We start from the raw sequence: 17,849 nt of genomic DNA, 5'->3' as shown, positions 1-17,849 counted from the left end.
AGTGCAGGTCGGATCCAATCAAGGACCCCACGGAGTGGAGCCTAGTTCCATCAGCCGGGAGGCCCAAGCTGTCAGCTCCCACCGGACCAGACCAGCAGTGCCTGAGATCAGGGACTGAGAAGACCGGATTCTGCTCCGTATTTTGCAGTCTTCGCCCACCCACTCCCCTTGGTGGCAGCCCGTAGTAGTGCCCCTGCTGCGAGGAGGTGGGCGTGCCACGCTATACACCTGTACCCAGGAGGAATGGGGTGCAAAAATACTGAAGATCCTAGAGGCTCCAGAACACCCCACCGCTTGCTCCCTGAAGGACAGAGAAATGGTAGTTCTGTTCCTAATTTTGTTTTTTAATAAGTTTATTTGTTTATTTATTTTTTGCTGCGTTGGGTCTTCATTGCAGCCACATGGGCTTTCTCTAGTTGCAGCGAGTGGGGGCTACTCTTCGTTGCGGTGTGCAGGCTTCTCATTGCGGTGGCTTCTCGTGTTGCGGAGCACAGGCTCTAGGTACGCGGGCTTCAGTAGTTGTTGCTCACGGGCTCTAGAGCACAGGCTCAGTAGTTGTGGCGCACGGGCTTAGTTGCTCTGCGGCATGTGGGATCTTCCTGGACCAGAGATTGAACTCATGTCCCCTGCATTGGCAGGCGGATTCTTAACCACTGCACCACCAGGGAAGTCCCCCAGGGCTTTGTTTTATTTTGTTTGTTTGTTTTTTAATTTTTGAATTTTATTTTATTTTTTTATACAACAGGTTCTTATTAGTCATCAATTTTATACACATCAGTGTATATATGTCAATCCCAATTGCCCAATTCATCACACCACCATCCCCACCCCCCATGGCTTTCCCCTCTTGGTGTCCATACGTTTGTTCTCTACATCTGTGTCTCAACTTCTGCCCTGCAAACCGGTTCATCTGTACCATTTTTCTAGGTTCCACATACATGCGTTAACATACAATATTTGTTTTTCTCTTTCTGACTTACTTCACTCTGTATGACAGTCTCTAGATCCATTCACGTCTCAACAAATGACTCAATTTCGTTCCTTTTTATGGTTGAGTAATATTCCATTGTATATATGTACCACAACTTTATCCACTCATCTGTCGATGGGCCTTTAGGTTGCTTCCATGACCTGGCTATTGTAAATAGTGCTGCAATGAACATTGGGGTGCATGTGTCTTTTTGAATTATGGTTTTCTCTGTGTATATGGCCAGTAGTGGGATTGCTGGGTCATATGGTAGTTCTCTTTTTCGTTTTTTAAGGAACCTCCATACTGTTCTCCATAGTGGCTGTATCAATTTACATTCCCACCAACAGTGCAGAAGCGTTCCCTTTTCTCCATACCCTCTCCAGCATTTGTTGTTTGTAGACTTTCTGATGATGCAGGGCTTTGTTTTGTAATTTGAAATTTCTTGATCATGAAACCTTCCAAAATTGTTTTGGACCTCTTGGACTTGGGTGGGGGAGGGCAGCAAGGGTATCTGAACATGGACTTCGGAGTCGCTGTGATGGAGACTCTGGGAACAGAGATCAAGAGCTTTGAGTATAGGGACATGGCTCTGACTGCAGGATGGGCGATTCTGGGTCCACTGAGATATGGGGGTGAAGGGACATCTAGGTTTGGGGGATATTGGGGAAATGGCAGCTGTGGGGCCCTCATAGAATGGGACGTAGGTGGGCCCTCCTGTATGGCTAGGTGGGCCCATTAGTTTGGGCTCTGGGATGGAAAGGAGTAGGTCATGCCTCTCATAGGGCTACTGCCATGCGTCAGGAGGGCACTCAGGGCCACCCAAGAGAAGTACTGAGATGATGGAGTGGGGACGGCTCAAGGCAAGATGACTTTGAGAAACTGTATCTCAGTTGAGGCGGCTTGGCAGAGGCCTGAGTGACTGGCTCATCATTGCCAGATCCTGCTGGGTAAGGACACGAGAGGTAGCCTTTAGGATGAAGAATTTATTTATTGTTCAGCCCCCTTGGCCCGGCCAGCCCGGGCTCTACCGGCAGTGGTAGTCAGGATAGGTCTCGGACACAAACTCAGGGTGGACAACGTAGTTGTTTCTCTGGGGGCCACCGGTCTTCTTGAAGTGACTTGTGTCCCATCTGTGGGGAGAGATGGGTCGGCCCTTTTGGACCCTCATATGTCTGACTCCAATTCTCAATGCTAATCTTATCCCAACATTTTGTCCCGAATAATGGCCCTAGGCTCCAACACTGACCTCTTGACCTCAGGTTCAACTGTTAAATTTTTGACTCCCAATACCCGCTCCCTAATACTGACTTTTTACCCTTTAATTCAAGCCCTGAACCTAACGCCCTGATCTCTTGACTCTAAGCCCCACTGCCAACCTGTAAACCCTCAATGCCATCTCCATGCCCTCTCATTTAGTTGCCAGCTTTGACTTCCCCATGGCACCATCGCCCCCTGGTGTCATCTTCCAGTCGGTGCATCGCAGCGGTCAGTTATCCCAACTAGTCCCTGGGTCCCCCGCCATGCCAAGGTTACAGCTTCTGTGTGGGTGCGCATTTGCATGTGTGCGCGCCAGATTTACCTAAGGTTCGGACAAGGGTAGTATGACGGCGGGGGAGTTATAACAGCACATTGCATTCCCGGCCGGTGCTCACAGGGCGATACACTCCTGGAGAAAGAAGCGGTGGGCAGGAATGGGTCGGGCCTTTTGACTTCCCTCTACGCCCCAACCCAGACCAAGACTCTGAGCTGCACTTCAGGTGTCAGTCCTACTGCTCGGAGATCCTCCCTTCCGGCCTCCTGTCCCTTCAAGACCTCGAAACGTTGCCTCTGGGAAGACACCTGAAGTCCCTCTCCCCCTAAGGCCTCGTTTCTGCCGCCCAGGCTGGGAGGCGGAGAACGCTGTACTCTGGGGAGGGTTGGGGTACAGTTATTGAGGGCCTGGGAGCCCCTGGATCCTCAACATGGGACAGCAATTACTCCAGCTTATCGACAAGGCAACGTTTCTGAGGCTTAGGCACTTTCTCGCTCCTCCACGCTCTTGTGAGGGATAAGACCCAGTTTCGCACAATGAATCAGTCTCTCTCAGCCTGGGGAGGGACGGGGTATCACCACGGGGTTAGGGACAGGGTCCAGGATCTCCCTCCCCATTTCACAGCTCTAGACAGACGCGGACATTGGAGTTCTCCCAGGCTCAGCCAGCCTTGTGTAACGCCAGTGCAGGGAAAAGGCCGCGTTGCAGTCTGGGCTTCTGCTGAGCGCTCGAGCTTCAGTTTCCTCCACAATAACACGCGAGGCTGTCTACCTCCAGAGGTGGTGCGGGGCTCCGAGGAGGCCAGGGCCGTTCTGGTAATGCGGTCACCACTTCCTTGCCTTCTTAGAACCCAGCGATGACCCTGCCCATTACCAACGGTGACCCGAGGCCCAGGAATAGGGGACACTGTTCTGAGAACACACGGTACTCCGCAAGCTAGAACCTGAATCTCCAGGGGGCGGGGACGGCGGGTGTGCGAAGGGGGAGCAAACTGGTGTACGGAGTTTGTTCCTCAAAGAAACCCTCGGGCAGAGCCTCCAGAAGACGTACAGGAGCCAGGTTGACCTTGAGCGCAGTTCAGGAGGGATAGGATCAGGAACTCGTGTATCTCCGTGCAGGTTCTCCCGCCTCAGCCGTACGTTCAGGCCGTGAGGCCCCAGGGCGGGACAGGGAGGCGCCAGTAAGCGGACCGCGCGGGGCTGGAGGCGGGGTGGGGTCTGGCACAGAGGCAGGTCAGAGCTAGAAGTGGTTCGGGATGGAGAGTCCGCAGCTGGGGTAGGGGGGACTCTGCGGGGAGGGCTTGGGGGCGGGGCCCGGCTACTGCGCGCGCGGCCCTGCGAACCTTGCAGTCGGCCGCTCTGTGCGCAACAGCCGCAGGCGACGTTCGGTGCAGGGTGGCCCGGCGACGCAGTAGTCCATGCCGCGCAGAGAGTAGTGGCGGCCCGAGCAAGCTCTTTCATAACCCTGGAAGGGCAGGCGGCCCGGCAGCGGGTCCCCACACCCACAGCGGGGCGTGATCTCTGGTAGCGGCTGGTTCCGTGACAGCGAGTTCAGTATGTTCACCAGTACCTCGCGCTCTGCGCCCGCGGGCCCCGAGCCCGGGAGACCCAGACACAGAGTCACAGGAATGGGAAGAGACAAGGTCAGAGACAGGAAGAGATGGAGACACAAACAGATAGAGACAAGGTTACAGCCTCTCCAGGGCCCTCGGCCTCCGCCCCGTACCTCGGGTTTCCATGCCTCCGTCCTTCTGGCCTACCCATTTCCCTCCACTGTCCCACCATCCGTTACCGTAGGCGTTGAGTCGCTCCGGCTTAGGAGGGTACACCAAGGGCATTCCTCGAACTACTGTCTCCATCCCGGCCTCCTGGAAGTGGCACACACGCTGCCTCAAGCTCTGACCCGGAAGAGTTCCTCCTTTGGGGGTTCTCCCAGAACACGCAGACTAGTCCCAGGCCGTGCCTTCTCCCGCCCTCCAGAAGCTCCCCTATTCTCCCACGTTCTGAGTGTTTGGGGTTGTCGCTGGGCAAGGCGGTTTACTCCGCCTCCCAGGTGGTGGGGGTGGGGGAAGTGGAGCTGTAGGTGGACCAGGTCTGGACATGCACCTCTGACATCCCTGTCTCACCGTTTGCCTCTGATTTTACCCTTCTTTGTCTAGCCGACTCTGTGTAGCTGTGTCTTCGTGTCTCTCTAATAGGGATTTTTCAATATTGCAGTGTTGCCTGCCCATCAGAATCACTTGGGGAACTTATGAAAAATTCTGATTCTGATTCTTGAGGAAGTTCTGATTCAGAAGGGTTTGGTCAACCTGAGGTTGGCCATCAACCTACAGTTAAGAGCCCCTACTCTTGCCTGGTATCCTTACATCTTCCCTCTTTCTTCATGCCTGGGGCTGTGGCTGGACTCTTTCCTATCTCTTTGGAAGGCTCTCCTGTATCTATCTGCTCTGCCTCTGGATGGCCTTGTTCTCCCTCCTTTGTCCTTGCTCACATCACAAAGGAGGGGAGAGAGGAGCAGGTAGACTCAGCCTATCAATGACTTCTTGGCCAGACCATGTGGGAAGGCGCCAGGTGGCAAGCTTCAGGAAGGTAGCACCTCAAGGAGTGTGCACCAGCCATGTCTCCACAGAGCCTAGCCAGAGATTGGGACCCAGAGGCCCAGCACAGCTTCACTCCTGAGCTCCCTTGTTTCCTAGAAAATATAAACCCTAGTCTCACAAATGGGAAAAGGCCTTGGAGCATTGTTGGTGGGAAAGGGATGAGAAACTAATGGTGAAATATCAGACACTGTGGTTTGGGAGGCAGATGGGGGGTGGGGGGTGGTCCCAGGCCCCAGGCATCTTTGCTGGGCACAGTAGATACCTTAGGCAGCCGAGGAAGGTATGTGGCACATTTGTTCCAGTCCGTACAGTTGTAAGGTCCCATCTTCCATGTATTATACCGGTTACCACACAGGTGGTTTGGGTTGCATTTGTCTGCTTGATCATGTGGGTGGAGACATAAGACAGTATTACTTCTTATTCTGCCCCAGGATCTGGGACCCCTTAGATGTTTTTCCTCTGATCCCCAGCACAAAGCTGGACTCTCACTCATCTCCCTTAGGCCAGAAAAGCCCAGCCTGGCCCCATACTTGTCTTAGACACTGAGATGCAGCCTATATCCCACTTAAGACAAGCTTCTGAGTGGAGCCTGTGTCCTTTGAGCTGATCACTTTTCATCCTGGCACCACCCTCTCTGAATCAGCGAACCTGGAAACCCTGGAAACGGGCCTACTCCCAAATCCTCCCTCTAATCTTCCACATCCAGGCTCAAAGTTTGCTTATTCTGCCTCCTTAAAATCACTTGACTCTATTCTTTCTTCCAGTCCCCCATGATATCACTCCTGTATCTCTGCAGTGCCTAAACCAGGAGACAAGAATGTCACGGTTAATAGGATGGACTCTGTAGACCGACTCCTGTGGTTCAAATTTCAGCTCTGCCAGATATTAACTCTGTGTGGCCTTGATCTAGTTAATTAACTTCACCTTGTCTCTGTTTCCTTAATTTTAAAATGGGGGTAATAATACTATCTACCCCAGAGGGTCGTTGTGAGATTTAAATAAGTTATTATATGTAAAACATTTAGAACAATGCCTGGCACAGAGAAAACTATCATCATCATCACCATTATTATTATTGTTTTTATTATAGTTATTAGCCTACTGGTCTTCCTGCCTCATTCTGAAATCCTACAATCCGATCTCTACATAGAAACTGTGGCACTTATGATAAATGAAAATATGACCAAGACAGTTCTCTACTTAAAACCCTCCAAAGCCCCACCCATCCAGTCACCTAAGTGTCCTGTAAGTTCCTCTCTGATCCACCACGCTAACAGTGTGAAAGAATAATGTGAGAGATTAGGAAAGGAGTTCTAGGAGCCCTAGAGTAAGAGCAGGTGCATGTATGTGTGGGACAGTGTGTTGGGACTTGGAGTTCTAGGTTGGTGGGTTGGACATACTGAGTTTGAAGTGTTTGGGGCCATTCAGGTAAATTTGAACATAATCAGATAAAGGAAAGTGGAAGCCTGGTAAGACGACAAGACTAGAAATAAACACTTAGAGTTGTCAGTAATTAAAGATGTGGGTTAGATTAAATGGTCTCAGGAGAGGAATAAGGAGAGAGGATGGTCCGATCAGCATCCCGAGGAACCCCATGTTTCCAGAATGATTAAACAAGAGACCCAGGAATTGAGGCATCAGAGAAGCTGAGGAAGGAAAGAGTTTCACAGAGTAGAGAGTGGTCAGAGTGAAATACATAGGGTAGGTCTCATGAGGAAAAGACTGAAGAGTCCCATGGATGAGGTAATTAGAACCATACAAGATCAGTTTTAATAAACATTAAACATGAGTGTAGGAGATGCAGACTCCCAATTTCAATTGAAGATTAATCATCAATTCATTCAACAAATACTTTTGAAGCCTGCTGCTATTCTAGGTGGAGGGGGCACAGCTCTAAATAAAACAAGATTCTCTGTTCTTTTGTAATGTACAGGAAGACATAATAAACACCTAACCAAATGAGAAAGATAATTTCTCATAAGGCATAAGGAGTGAGGAAGTAGAGACATAGACTCTATTTCCAAGAATCCTGGCTGTGAAGGGGAGGAGTGAGAGAATTTTTAGACAGGAGGAAATTAGAAAAGGCTTCCAGGTTGAGGGGAGAGAGATGTGGTGAGACAGAGGGATGCAGGAGAGAAGGGAACCTGATGGAACAGGGTCACTAAGAAGATGGGAGGAGATAGCACCGGAATACACATGGAGGAATTTGTTTGGAGGAGGTTAATGCTCCCTCCCTCTCTTTAGGGATAAGGCCCAGGCCTCTTCCAATTCTTTGGCATAGACTGGGAGCTCCCAAAAGGCAGAGCCTGGATCTCCTCTTCCAGGGTCAGCGGTCAGGATCAAGGTCAGGCCAGGTGGTTGGGAATCAAGCTGGAATGGGGGTAATTAGAGAAGAAGCCCTGGTTGAGGATGGGGATAAGGTTTGTATCAGATCAGGGTGGAGGTCAGAAGTCAGGTTGGGTTCAGGTGTAGGGTCTTTGTTGGGGTCACTGAATGGGGTCACCGTTGGGTAATGGGTGAGGCCCTACCTTCCTCTTGAGACAGCCAGTATTTCTCAGGCAAGTAGGGGTGGCCTGGTATGGAACTCTTATAGCTGTAGTCCTGCACAGCACACTTGACCGTCTTCTGCAGGGCTTCAGGATCCACGTGGCGCTGCACAGTCTGAGTCAGGCCCTGGCAAGGAGAGAGGGGAGGAGATGGCTAGGTGCATGGAGACCCCAGCCTTGGTATCCAGCTGGACCTAGATTTAGCCCCTATTGAGGTCAGCCCAGGTGCGTCTCCCAACCCTCTCCCTATGCCAGAGGATCCCCAGGCCAGCCTTGGTTCCCTCTGCATAGTTCTTTTGCTTGAATCACCCTTTTCTCCTTTTCTTCCATCCAAGGCTCGGACTTGGAACCCAACATTTTCCCTCAGTCAGAGTGGTTTTCTGATGTTCTTCTCATTTCTGTCCTTTCCTTGACTGGGACCTATAAGGGCAGAGCTGGGTGTTCCTGTCCTCTTTCTTCCAGACTGTGTGCTGCCTGGGAGCAGGGCCTGGGTCTTCCCCAACAGAGCAACAGGCCCGTGGAACAACCTCAGGAAAGGCTGGCTGCCCTGGGAGCTGGCTACCTTAGGCAAGTGTTTTGGACAGGAAGGGCTCTCTGTGAATCTGGCACCTTGAAGGAGATGAAGGATGGGGCCAGAGGGGCACCTACTTTAAAATCTAATTCTCTGACCCCAACCTGACCCTAATTCTGCTGTGGCTCTCATCATGACACCAATATTACCCTTGACCCTGACATTTACGTTGTGCTGGTCTGCATCCTATCCTGATTTTTTCCCTGATCTTGGTTCAGGCTCTGGGCCCCTCTGCTTCTTGGGGTTCACCTCTTCTTATCCCAACACCCCTTGTTTGGCTGGGTCTGTAGAAGCCCAGATCAAGGGCGCCCTTGTCCTCAGCTAAAGGCACATTGCCAAGTTAGTTGTGGGCCCATGTCTCTGTAGGCAGCTGGGATGAAAAGGCAGCTGAGTTACAGGGGTGGGACACCCAGCAAAGTCAGACACCAGAAAGGACTTTCTCATCATAGTGGGCAGCAAGGTGCTGGGATGACGCTGTTGCACCGCATTTCACCCTTATGATCTGAAGAGCAGAGGCTTCTCTTGGCCTGGGATGAGACCTTGCTGCTTCTAGTGCTCCTACTCCCCTGAAAACCCCTCAGCTAAGGGGCTTCTTGGATCCTCCGTGCCCAGCTGAGGTTTTGTTCTGTGAGCAGATCCTACACAGTCATACTCCATATGAGTGGAGGGGCCCCATGACTTAGCACTCCCCTGAGTTTTACATACACACAAACACATGCATGTCCAGACATACACATAGATCTGTGCGCCCAGATACACTCATAGACAGATGTACATCTATATGTACACACTCAGACATGCTCACACACACACACACAAATAATCATTTAGAAGAACTCACAGACTCTTCAGTGTTTCCATTTGAGGCTTTCCTCAGATGTCTGTAATCTTTGACTGTCTGCTTATGTTTATGAGTAGGAGACTAAAAAGGCTCATTGGAGGCTTTGAGCTGTGGGTGGGCATCATTGTAGGATGCTCTGGCTAGACTATTTGTTGCAAACTCTGTCAGTATCTGTAGGTCTTTTCTCTTGGGCTGATCAGATCCCTCGGAAGAGACTCTTTCAGTCTTTGGCTTGAGAGAAGTGACCTAGCTGCCATTGTTCTGAGAACCTAGTGGAGAAGAGGGCTGCTGGGGTTTAGCATTCAGCATATGGAGGTTCATCTGTTTTCAGTATGGTACCCTGACCTTAGCTGGGCCTGGAATCCCCAGTCCTGAGATCCTTGCCAAAAAATAAGCCTACTGACTTTTGCAGAGATGGGCAAGCAGTCACCCTACAGCGGTGGAATAGAAGAGGGGGTTTAATTGCTTCTTAGCTTTCAAATCATTATTGTTTCAGCCTTGGTCCTGTCCCATCTTCTGTTCCAGAGAAACCTAGTATTGCCAATTTCTGAGCCTTTTAAAAATTCTGCAGTTTTAAGTTGAATTATGTCTTGTGTTTCCCACTGCTGGCTTTGGATTCAGCTTTCTCAGATCTGCTGTGTCAGTTACTACTTATCTATCACACTTTCCAGCTTCTGAAATTTTGTTGTCATTGTCCTTCCTTCTCACTATTCTTGCAAATTTATGTCTTAAATATGCATTTATTGTAGTTTTCAAGAGGTTTTAGGAAGGAGTCAAAACGTGTTTATTTTAACCCAGAGAATTATAGTTCTTTATATATTCTACATGTTCCTTTGTCAGTTACATGTTGCAATTATCATCTCCCAGTTTGTGGCTTGTAACTTCATTTTCTCTTTGGTGTCTTTTGATGAACGTAAGTTCTTAATTTTAACATAGTTGAATTTATTCATCTCTTAATGTAGTGCTTTTGTGACTTAGGAAATCCATCCATAATCTAAGATAATGGAGATAATGTCATAATTTTTTCTAAAATTATATAGTTTTACTTTCCATATTTATGCCTTAATCTGTCAGGAATTTGTTTTAGGGTTTGGTGTGAATTAGGGGATCAATTTAATTTTTATCCACATGGAAACCAGTTGTCTCATTGAGTAATCTATCTTCTCCCACAGATTTGTAATGCCATCCCAAGCCTGAGACATCTTTTCCCATAGCTTTACTTTCAGTCATCTCTGTTGTATATCGTTTCCATATATGTGTGGCTCCATTTCTGGTCTGTTTTATTCCATTAATCAATTTGTGTATCCCTACAGTAATATTATGCTTTATGAATTTCTGTAGCTTGGTAATAAATATTAATATCTGACTGGGCAAGTCCCCTTCTTCAGGTGTGTTTTAGCTAGTTCTTGGGCCTTCGCTCTTCTCTATAAATTTTAGAGACAGCTTGTCAAATTCTTCAAAAACTGTTGAGATTTTAATCAGAATTGCATGGAATCTTTATGTTAGTGACTCTCCTATTCATGAGCATGTTATGCCTCTTCATTTAATTTTTTCTTTTAAGTATTCAAAGTTTTATAATATTATCCATACAGTTTTGCACACATTGTTAGATTTATTTCTACTTACTCTCACTCTTTGTTGCTAAAATGATATATATATATTTTAAGATTATGCTTCCTAAATATGCTTTTTATCTTAAATCCATCCAACTTTCTAAATTCTCTTATTCTAATAATTTGTAGATTCTATAAACACAACTGTATCATCTGTGAATAATGACAGTTTTTGTAAAAATTCCTTTCCTATCCTTGTACCTTACATGATATTATTTTCCAATATACAATTTACATGATATTGTTTTCCAATATTTTGGTTCTTTCTTTAAATTTTACAAGTTAAAAATTATTATAATTATTTTCTATGGACAATGTTTGTTTAAATTTATCTCACGTTTACCAGTTTCTTGGCTCACTATTCCTTCTTGCATCTCAGACCTTCCTTTTGTTATCATTTTCCTTCTCCCCAAAGTGTATCCTTTAGAAGTTCTTTTATTATAAGTCTTTAAAATTTTTTTAATTTAATTTATTTTTACTTTTGGCTGTGTTGCGTGTTCGTTGCTGTGCGTGGGCTTTCTCTAGTTGAGGCGAGCGGGGGCTACTGTTCGTTGCGGTGCACGGGCTTCTCATTGCGGTGGCTTCCCTTGCTGCAGAGCATGGGCTCTAGGCATGAGGGCTTCAGCAGTTGCAGCACGTGGGCTCCGTAGTTGTGGCTCGCGGGCTGTAGAGCGCAGGCTCAGTAGTTGCGGTGCACGGGCTTAGCTGCTCCGCAGCGTGTGGGATCTTCCCGGACCAGGGCTTGAACCTGTGTCCCCTGCATTGGCAGGCGGGTTCTTAACCACTGTGCCACCAGAGAAGCCCCCTATTATACGTCTTATTGTAGTAAATATTTTAGTTTTTGTTTGTCTGTAAGTGTCTTTATCTTTCTTTTGTTCTTGAAAGGAAGACACATTGAAAATAATTTCTCTCTGCATGTTTTTAAGGTCATCTCTTAAGCTGGTGTTGTGCAGTTTCATGTGTTACCTAAGAATCCATGGATTCATTTCTCTTGTTAGTTGTTGAAAATCAAGAGCCTTTGTCTCTTCAGATAATGACTACTCTCCTTTCTGCTCTTTCCTTCTGGAACCCCGAGTAGTTGTGTGGGATCTTCTCTTTCTTTCATATTGCTTAATGTTTCTTCCATATTTTCTATAGCTCTCTGTCTCTCTGTGCTACATTCTGGGAAATTTCTTTTGCTCTTTTTTTTTTTTTTTTTTCCCCACACTGCACAGCTTGTGGGATCTTAGTTCCCCAACGAGGGATGGAACCTGTGCTCCCTGAATTGAAAGCGTGGAGTCTTAACCACTGGACCACCAGGGAAGTCCCCCTGCTCTGTTTTTCATTTCACTGATGTTCTTAAGCTGTGTCTAATTTGCTCCTTAATCCATCCATAGAGTTTTGGTTTTAACACATATATCTTTTATTCTAAAATTTCGTTTCTTTGAAAAATCTGTCCATTCTTTTAAAAATATAATCTCTTTTTGCATCCTCATTTTGATGAGTTCACATTTTGCTCAGAAAAATTCATAATTATTTTGTGTTCTTTAACTATTATTTCCAATATCTGACATCCTTGGAGGTTTAAGTCTGCTGTTTGTTGTTTCTGTTGACTGTCATATGGTGGTTTGTTTCCTTATGTCTTTTATTGTGAGCTCAGATCTGATTGACCATACTCTAAGGATACCTGGAAACCTACATTGAGGATATTTTCCACCATAGAAGACATACATTCATCGTGTGTGTGTGTGTGTGTTTGTGTGTGTGTGTGTTGGGGTAGCAGGGAGGAAGGGAGCCAGAGATCACTGGACTTTCTGGTTCAGTTGCTCCATCTTTCAGCTAGCTTAAGGCTTAAACTCCTGCTTGTAGTACTGATAGTGGCGTTTGTCCTCAGGGCAATCCTGTCTTCTTAGTATACTTACTACTCATCTCCACTGACAGTCCAAAACAAAATGAAAATTAATTTTTATGCAGGACCTAGTTGTTTGGAAGCAGGAGGGCCCTTCAGAGTTTCTAGACCACCATACTGCCAGAAGCGGAAGCCTTTTCCTTCATTATTAATCCCACTGATATCTGACTTTCATTCCTCACCACTCGCTGAAGCTGTTTAGCCAGGCGGCTAAGTGTTACTATATCCAAGAGATCCCTTTCTGTGCTGACAGCATTTGACACCGAGCTTTGTCTAATAATGCTGTCTTTGTTGGTTTCTCTATGATTTTCGTCCTATCACTGTCTCCTTTTACAGATCTTCTTCCTTTACCTACTCCTGAAATATTGATATTCTCCAAAGTCCTATCCTTGGCCATTTTCTTACTCTTCTTTTGGCAATCTCTATGACTTCAGCTACCACCTATATGTTGATTTCAGAATTCATGTCTGTAGCCCAAACCTCTTTCCTTTGCTTCAGATAAGTATATCCAGCTACACAGCAGACATCTTTTCCTGGAAGTCCTTGAATATTTTTGTCCCCAGATGAACTCCTAATCTCTCTCTAATCTGCAATTCCAAATCTCAGTTGGTAGTACTGCCCTTCCTCCAGTTTTCCAGAGTCCAAAACCCAGAAGTCGTCTTAATCTCTCCCCTCTTCTTTATATCTAGATGGTGACCAAGGTGTGTTATCTGCTTCCTAAAAACTCCCTCCTATTGAGTTTGGAAAAGCAGGCAGACATTCTCATATTTTGCTGGTGGGCATGTAGATTATTATAACCCTTATCACAGCAATTTGAAGTGTATATGCAAAGTTTTTAGATTCATATCCTTTCCCTCAACAATTTCTATCTATGAATTTATCCTAAGGGAATAGTTGACATATACAAAGAATGTACAGGAATAATTATACTAGCAAAATTTTATAAATAATCTAAATTTCCGATAATATAAGATTCCTCAACCATATTTTGGTACATTCATAAAATAAAATACTAGAGTCATTAAAATTACATTATAGAATATTTTTGACACAGGAAAATGTACTTGATATATGGTTTTGTGAAAAAGGCAAGATTCAAAATATTAGTATACAATACGACACCACCTTCATAAAAAAATATTTGCTTCCTGAAAGGGCATATAATAATAAATTAACGGTAGTTATTTTGGGTAGTGAGAATTATTGGCCGTTTTCTTTGTGCTTCTCTGAGTGATCCCCACTTTCTGATTGAGCATATATTTATTTTGTAATTATAAAAATTATTTTAAAAAGACTCTCCTATTCAACAGTAGGAGAGTACTATTGAGAGTATAACAATAGTCTCCTATTCAAAACTAGTCTCCTATTTTTCACTGCTACAGTCTCTCCTTATCTCTCACCTATATCCTCTTCCCTCATCCTTCACCACCTCACTGGGCTTCCTGCCCTCAACTCCAGCCCCTTCAATCTCCTGCCACAGTGGCCAGAGTGTGTCACTCACAATCCAAGCATGACACTCCCAGGCTCAAAAGTCTGGACCATTATGACCACATTTCTTAACACAACCTGAAGCCCTTCATGGTCTGCAGGCTTCTCTCTTACCATAGGGCTGGCCTCTCCCTCTGCTCCAGTTCTCAGTTCCTGGTGGGTCCCTGCCCCTGAGCTGCCTTTTCTCACATTCCTCTCCTGCTTGGAGCGTCCTTCTTCTGGATCTCTTAGCAGACCTGCCCTTCAAGTCCCAGGAGTGGCTTTCTGGCTGTTATACCAGCAGAAGCCTCTGCTGGTGCATGTTCCACACTGGGCAGTCCTACTTTGTTCACTTTTTGCCGAGAGATCCTCAAAGGCATGGCTTGGCCCTTCACTGTAACCACATTGTCCCTGACACATGTAAATACTCAGCAAAGTTTTGTTGGGTGGTACACACAGATAAACTCCCTTGGGCAGAGTCACAATTAGACTTACAGATCTCTCCATTTTGTGAAAGCCGCACAGCCCCACTTGGCCACCTGTCTTCAAGTACAGACACAGGAGACTGTAATAAGCATGCATAAAAACATTCCAGTAGGCAGAGCCCACAGGCAGCCTCAGGGCCTTTGCAGTTTCTGATCACTCTGCCTGGAACCCTATTCTTTCAGTTCTTCACATGGCTATTTCCCACTCACCTTTCCAGTCTCAGCTCAATGTCACCTTGAAAGAGAGAGCCCTCTTTCATTACTTCTATTTAAGTAGCTCTCCCTGGTTACTTTCCATTTCCAGCACCCCGTTTATGTCCTTTACACAATTTGGGACAACTTACAAAACTCTTATTTATTTCTTGATTATCATCTATCTCTCCCCATCTCCTACCCTGGTGGAGTAGGAGGGCACTATGAGGGCAGGATCTCGTATTACTTTATATATATCATGATAAATTCCATGCCTAAGCAAATGAATCACACACACACACACACACAAAGCCACAAATAATTACAAACACATAATGACAACCACACACTGTCAGTGATCCAGACACCCACAGCCGTACACTCTGGACTGCCCGCCCCCCAACCCCCGCCCCAGCTCGCCACTTACCGGAGTCACAAACCTGTTGGCTTCCCAGGCCCACAGAGGTGGGTCCTTATAGCCCTCCTTGATGGAGGTAGGATCCCTGTAGGAGTCACTGTAGGTGCTGATGGGGGTCTTAGTCTTATGGGAAAAGAGGAACATAGTGGGGTCTAGGGGATGCCGTGGTGGGCTCTACCTACCAGGGGCTCCTGCAATACATCAGTGACCACCCAACCCCCTTTCCCAGACAGCTCGGCAGGTGCCCCAGCTGCTGGGACCCCCCTCCTGTGGAGGATCTCCCAGCTTCCTTCCCTCACAGCCTTCTTGCTCCTACCCCACCCTGATTCCCTCTCTAGGATGGGCAATGCCCATTATGATATCACCTGGCTCAGCCCCATCCCTGGAGAGGTGAAGAGGTCTGATTTCCTCCCTACCCCAGTCTCTTCCTGCCTCAAGCCTCTCAAAACAGCCCAATTTCCAAGAGTTCACAAGGTCCCTGGAGATCTTCTAGGCGAAGCTTCTCACTGTGATGAAGAGAAACAGAGATTCTGAGGGGTCAAGTGAGTCATCCAGAGCCGTTGCAGCTGGTCGGTGGCAGGCCTAGCCTGGGAACCCACAGGTGGAGGTAGGGTGAAATGCGCGTTCAGAGGATCGGTCCTCTGCCCTTCCCGGCCCATCTGCCCCTTGCCCGCACCCCAGGTAGGGAGCTGAGGCTGGCTTGTTTGATGCTTTTAATATCATTATTTGTGTTACACGATACACAACCAAGGATGATGGTCAATACTGCGATGGAAATGTTAAAAAAAATTTTATACACGGCTCATGTCTTCCACACACCTTCCTGGAAATAAATTAGTGAGCACGGAGAAACGGCTGGCTGGCAGCCAGAGCTGAGGGTAGAGGGAGTGTTAAGGCAGTATCTACAAGGGGCAAGGGTGGCAGGGCGCAAACTAAGGCCTCGATTCCTCCCCTCCAACCTCCCCAACAAGGAAGGAGGGAACCATGCACTTTCCCTAGACCCAGAAAGTGCTGGCTGCCAGCTTCGTACTTCTCTCTGCTACACTCGCTACACTGCCTCAGCTAGAAGCCCTTGCCTGCCAGGGAATTAGTTATATCTTGTGGGGAGGGAGCCTTTCCCTTATTCCTCAGGGCCAGAGAGGTTGAGCAGTGGGCCAGAGTCACACAGCATGTCAGCAGCAAAGGCAGCAGTCTAAGTGTGCCTTGGCGGGGGCCCTGCCTGGAAAAGAGGAGGTACCCATGTTCTCGAAGGGTGAGTCAAGGAGGCCGGGGGTGGTGGTGGTAGTGGTAGTAGGAAGCTTGGTTTTGGGGCCCAGATGACGGGGGGTGGGTATGCTGACCGGGGCGGGGTGGGGGGAGAAACAGGCTCAGGTGGGGGCCAGTACGGGCCGTGTGAGTCCTGCAGGTGTCTTCTCCGTCCTTGCCTCCCTTTGGCATTTTCTCATCATCTAACTGGGGTCCCTGCACTGGAGGAGTTAGGCGTGAGTTGGAGGAGTTGAGGGTGGAGAGCTGCACCTCAGCACTCAGGAGCTGGCAGTCCCTGGGTGTGGTGCAGGGAGAGGTGCTACCCCTCCTAAGCCAGCAGCCTTACTCTCTCTTCTCACTGCCCTCACCCCCTTCCAACTCCCACCTCCCAGGACTGGCAGCCAGGAACTGGGCTGTGTGTGTGTCCTGTGCACGCTGGCAGCATGTGAGTGGTATATATTAGAGTGGATTGGCCAGCACGTGGGGGAGGTCAGCATGGAGGAGTGGCCCTGGGATACGGGGTTTGTGCGGCATAGACCTGACCAGGCGTGGGCTATCTGTGCTTTTGCTTTCCTTCGCACGGGGCAGATCTATACTGCCCAGGCCCAGGGGAGGGCCTTGGTCACCTTCTCCCTCTTGATTTTCATCCTCAGCTTTTCTAGCCACCACCCCCACCCCTGCCACCACCGAGAAACAGCAGCAGAAGCAGTAGTACATACATTCTGACTCTCAGACGCCCACACAGCTACACACACCATAGATACTCACATACACGTGCACATCCACAGACACACACTCACACATTTCCCAAAAGATCCGATTGTACTCAGGCATACACAGGTCCCACAGGAACTTCCCCCTCTCTTTTCCACCATAGGAGGAAGCAATGAATGATGTGCAACTCAGGAAGCCACCAGAGATACTCAAAAGACAACACAGAGACCTCCTTATCCACCTCCACAGAAATTCCTATGAAGAAATTCCTTCAGGTTTGGAAGAACCTTAAAAATAATTTCAGATGCTGCTCATTGTACAGTGGAGGGAACTGAAAGCCAGAGAATATAAATGGCTTGTTGGAGGTAACGGGGAGAGTGCCGGAGCCTTCTGACCACCAGCCCACTGCACTGCTGAGCAGCCTCTCACACTGTTAACAGGCCACACAGTCACTTCCCCACCGCGGACGCCACAGACATCTGGAGACACAGGCCCAATGCAGAGATGTAGACACACACCCTCACAGCCCCAGGCACACACACGTTCTGCCAAGCTATCCCTGCCATACACATGCAGCCACTGTATTCTCTTAGGCTTGCTTCCTTGAAGATTCTTCCTCTGGGATCTTGGGCTAGAGTGAGACCAGAATGGGGCATTCGAGGCCAGCCTTAACTCCTGCTTCCAGCCCGGGACAGAGACCAATGAATGGAACAGTAGTGTAAGTGTGTGTGTGTGTGTGTGTGTGTGTGTGTGTGTGTGTGTGTGTGTG

The 17,849-nt window shown here is 47.8% G+C and overlaps 1 protein-coding gene across 2 annotated transcripts; it reads right to left on the bottom strand.

The window, feature by feature from the left end:
- Positions 1–1,938: 1,938 nt before the first annotated feature.
- On the bottom strand, positions 1,939–15,429 carry SPMIP6 (sperm microtubule inner protein 6). 2 transcript variants are annotated; one of them, XM_007470774.1, is made up of 7 exons: positions 15,131–15,429; positions 7,629–7,773; positions 5,363–5,478; positions 4,293–4,368; positions 3,844–4,078; positions 2,550–2,636; positions 1,939–2,100 (listed from the first exon to the last, which is right to left on the bottom strand). In XM_007470774.1, the coding sequence occupies exons 1-7, from the start codon at positions 15,263–15,265 to the stop codon at positions 1,995–1,997; spliced, it is 900 nt and encodes a 299-aa protein (XP_007470836.1). In that variant the 5' UTR covers positions 15,266–15,429; the 3' UTR covers positions 1,939–1,994. The 2 variants fall into 2 exon arrangements, with proteins under 2 accessions (XP_007470836.1, XP_007470837.1); XM_007470775.1 differs by lacking the exons at positions 5,363–5,478; positions 7,629–7,773; positions 15,131–15,429 and having other exon boundaries at positions 1,943–2,100; positions 4,003–4,078; positions 4,293–4,459.
- Positions 15,430–17,849: the final 2,420 nt, after the last annotated feature.

The sequence above is a fragment of the Lipotes vexillifer genome, unplaced genomic scaffold (assembly GCF_000442215.2).
Source record: "Lipotes vexillifer unplaced genomic scaffold, Lipotes_vexillifer_v1.1 scaffold2225, whole genome shotgun sequence".
NCBI classification, from domain to species: domain Eukaryota; kingdom Metazoa; phylum Chordata; class Mammalia; order Artiodactyla; family Lipotidae; genus Lipotes; species Lipotes vexillifer.
Note: the sequence above shows the minus strand (reverse complement) of the source record. Positions and strands in the feature narration are given on the sequence as shown.

What these genes read in the sequence shown, in the direction of transcription:
- SPMIP6 (XM_007470774.1), bottom strand. Translation starts at nt 15,265, where the DNA reads ATGTTCCTCTTTTCCCATAAGACTAAGACCCCCATCAGCACCTACAGT. An exon ending in ACCTTCCTCGGCTGCCTAAG is followed by an intron (nt 4,369 to 5,362) that starts GTATCTACTGTG and finishes TGCCACTTCCAG; the next exon opens with GAGGCCGGGATGGAGACAGT. An exon ending in TACCCTTGTCCGAACCTTAG is followed by an intron (nt 2,101 to 2,549) that starts GTAAATCTGGCG and finishes CTCTCCCCACAG; the next exon opens with ATGGGACACAAGTCACTTCA.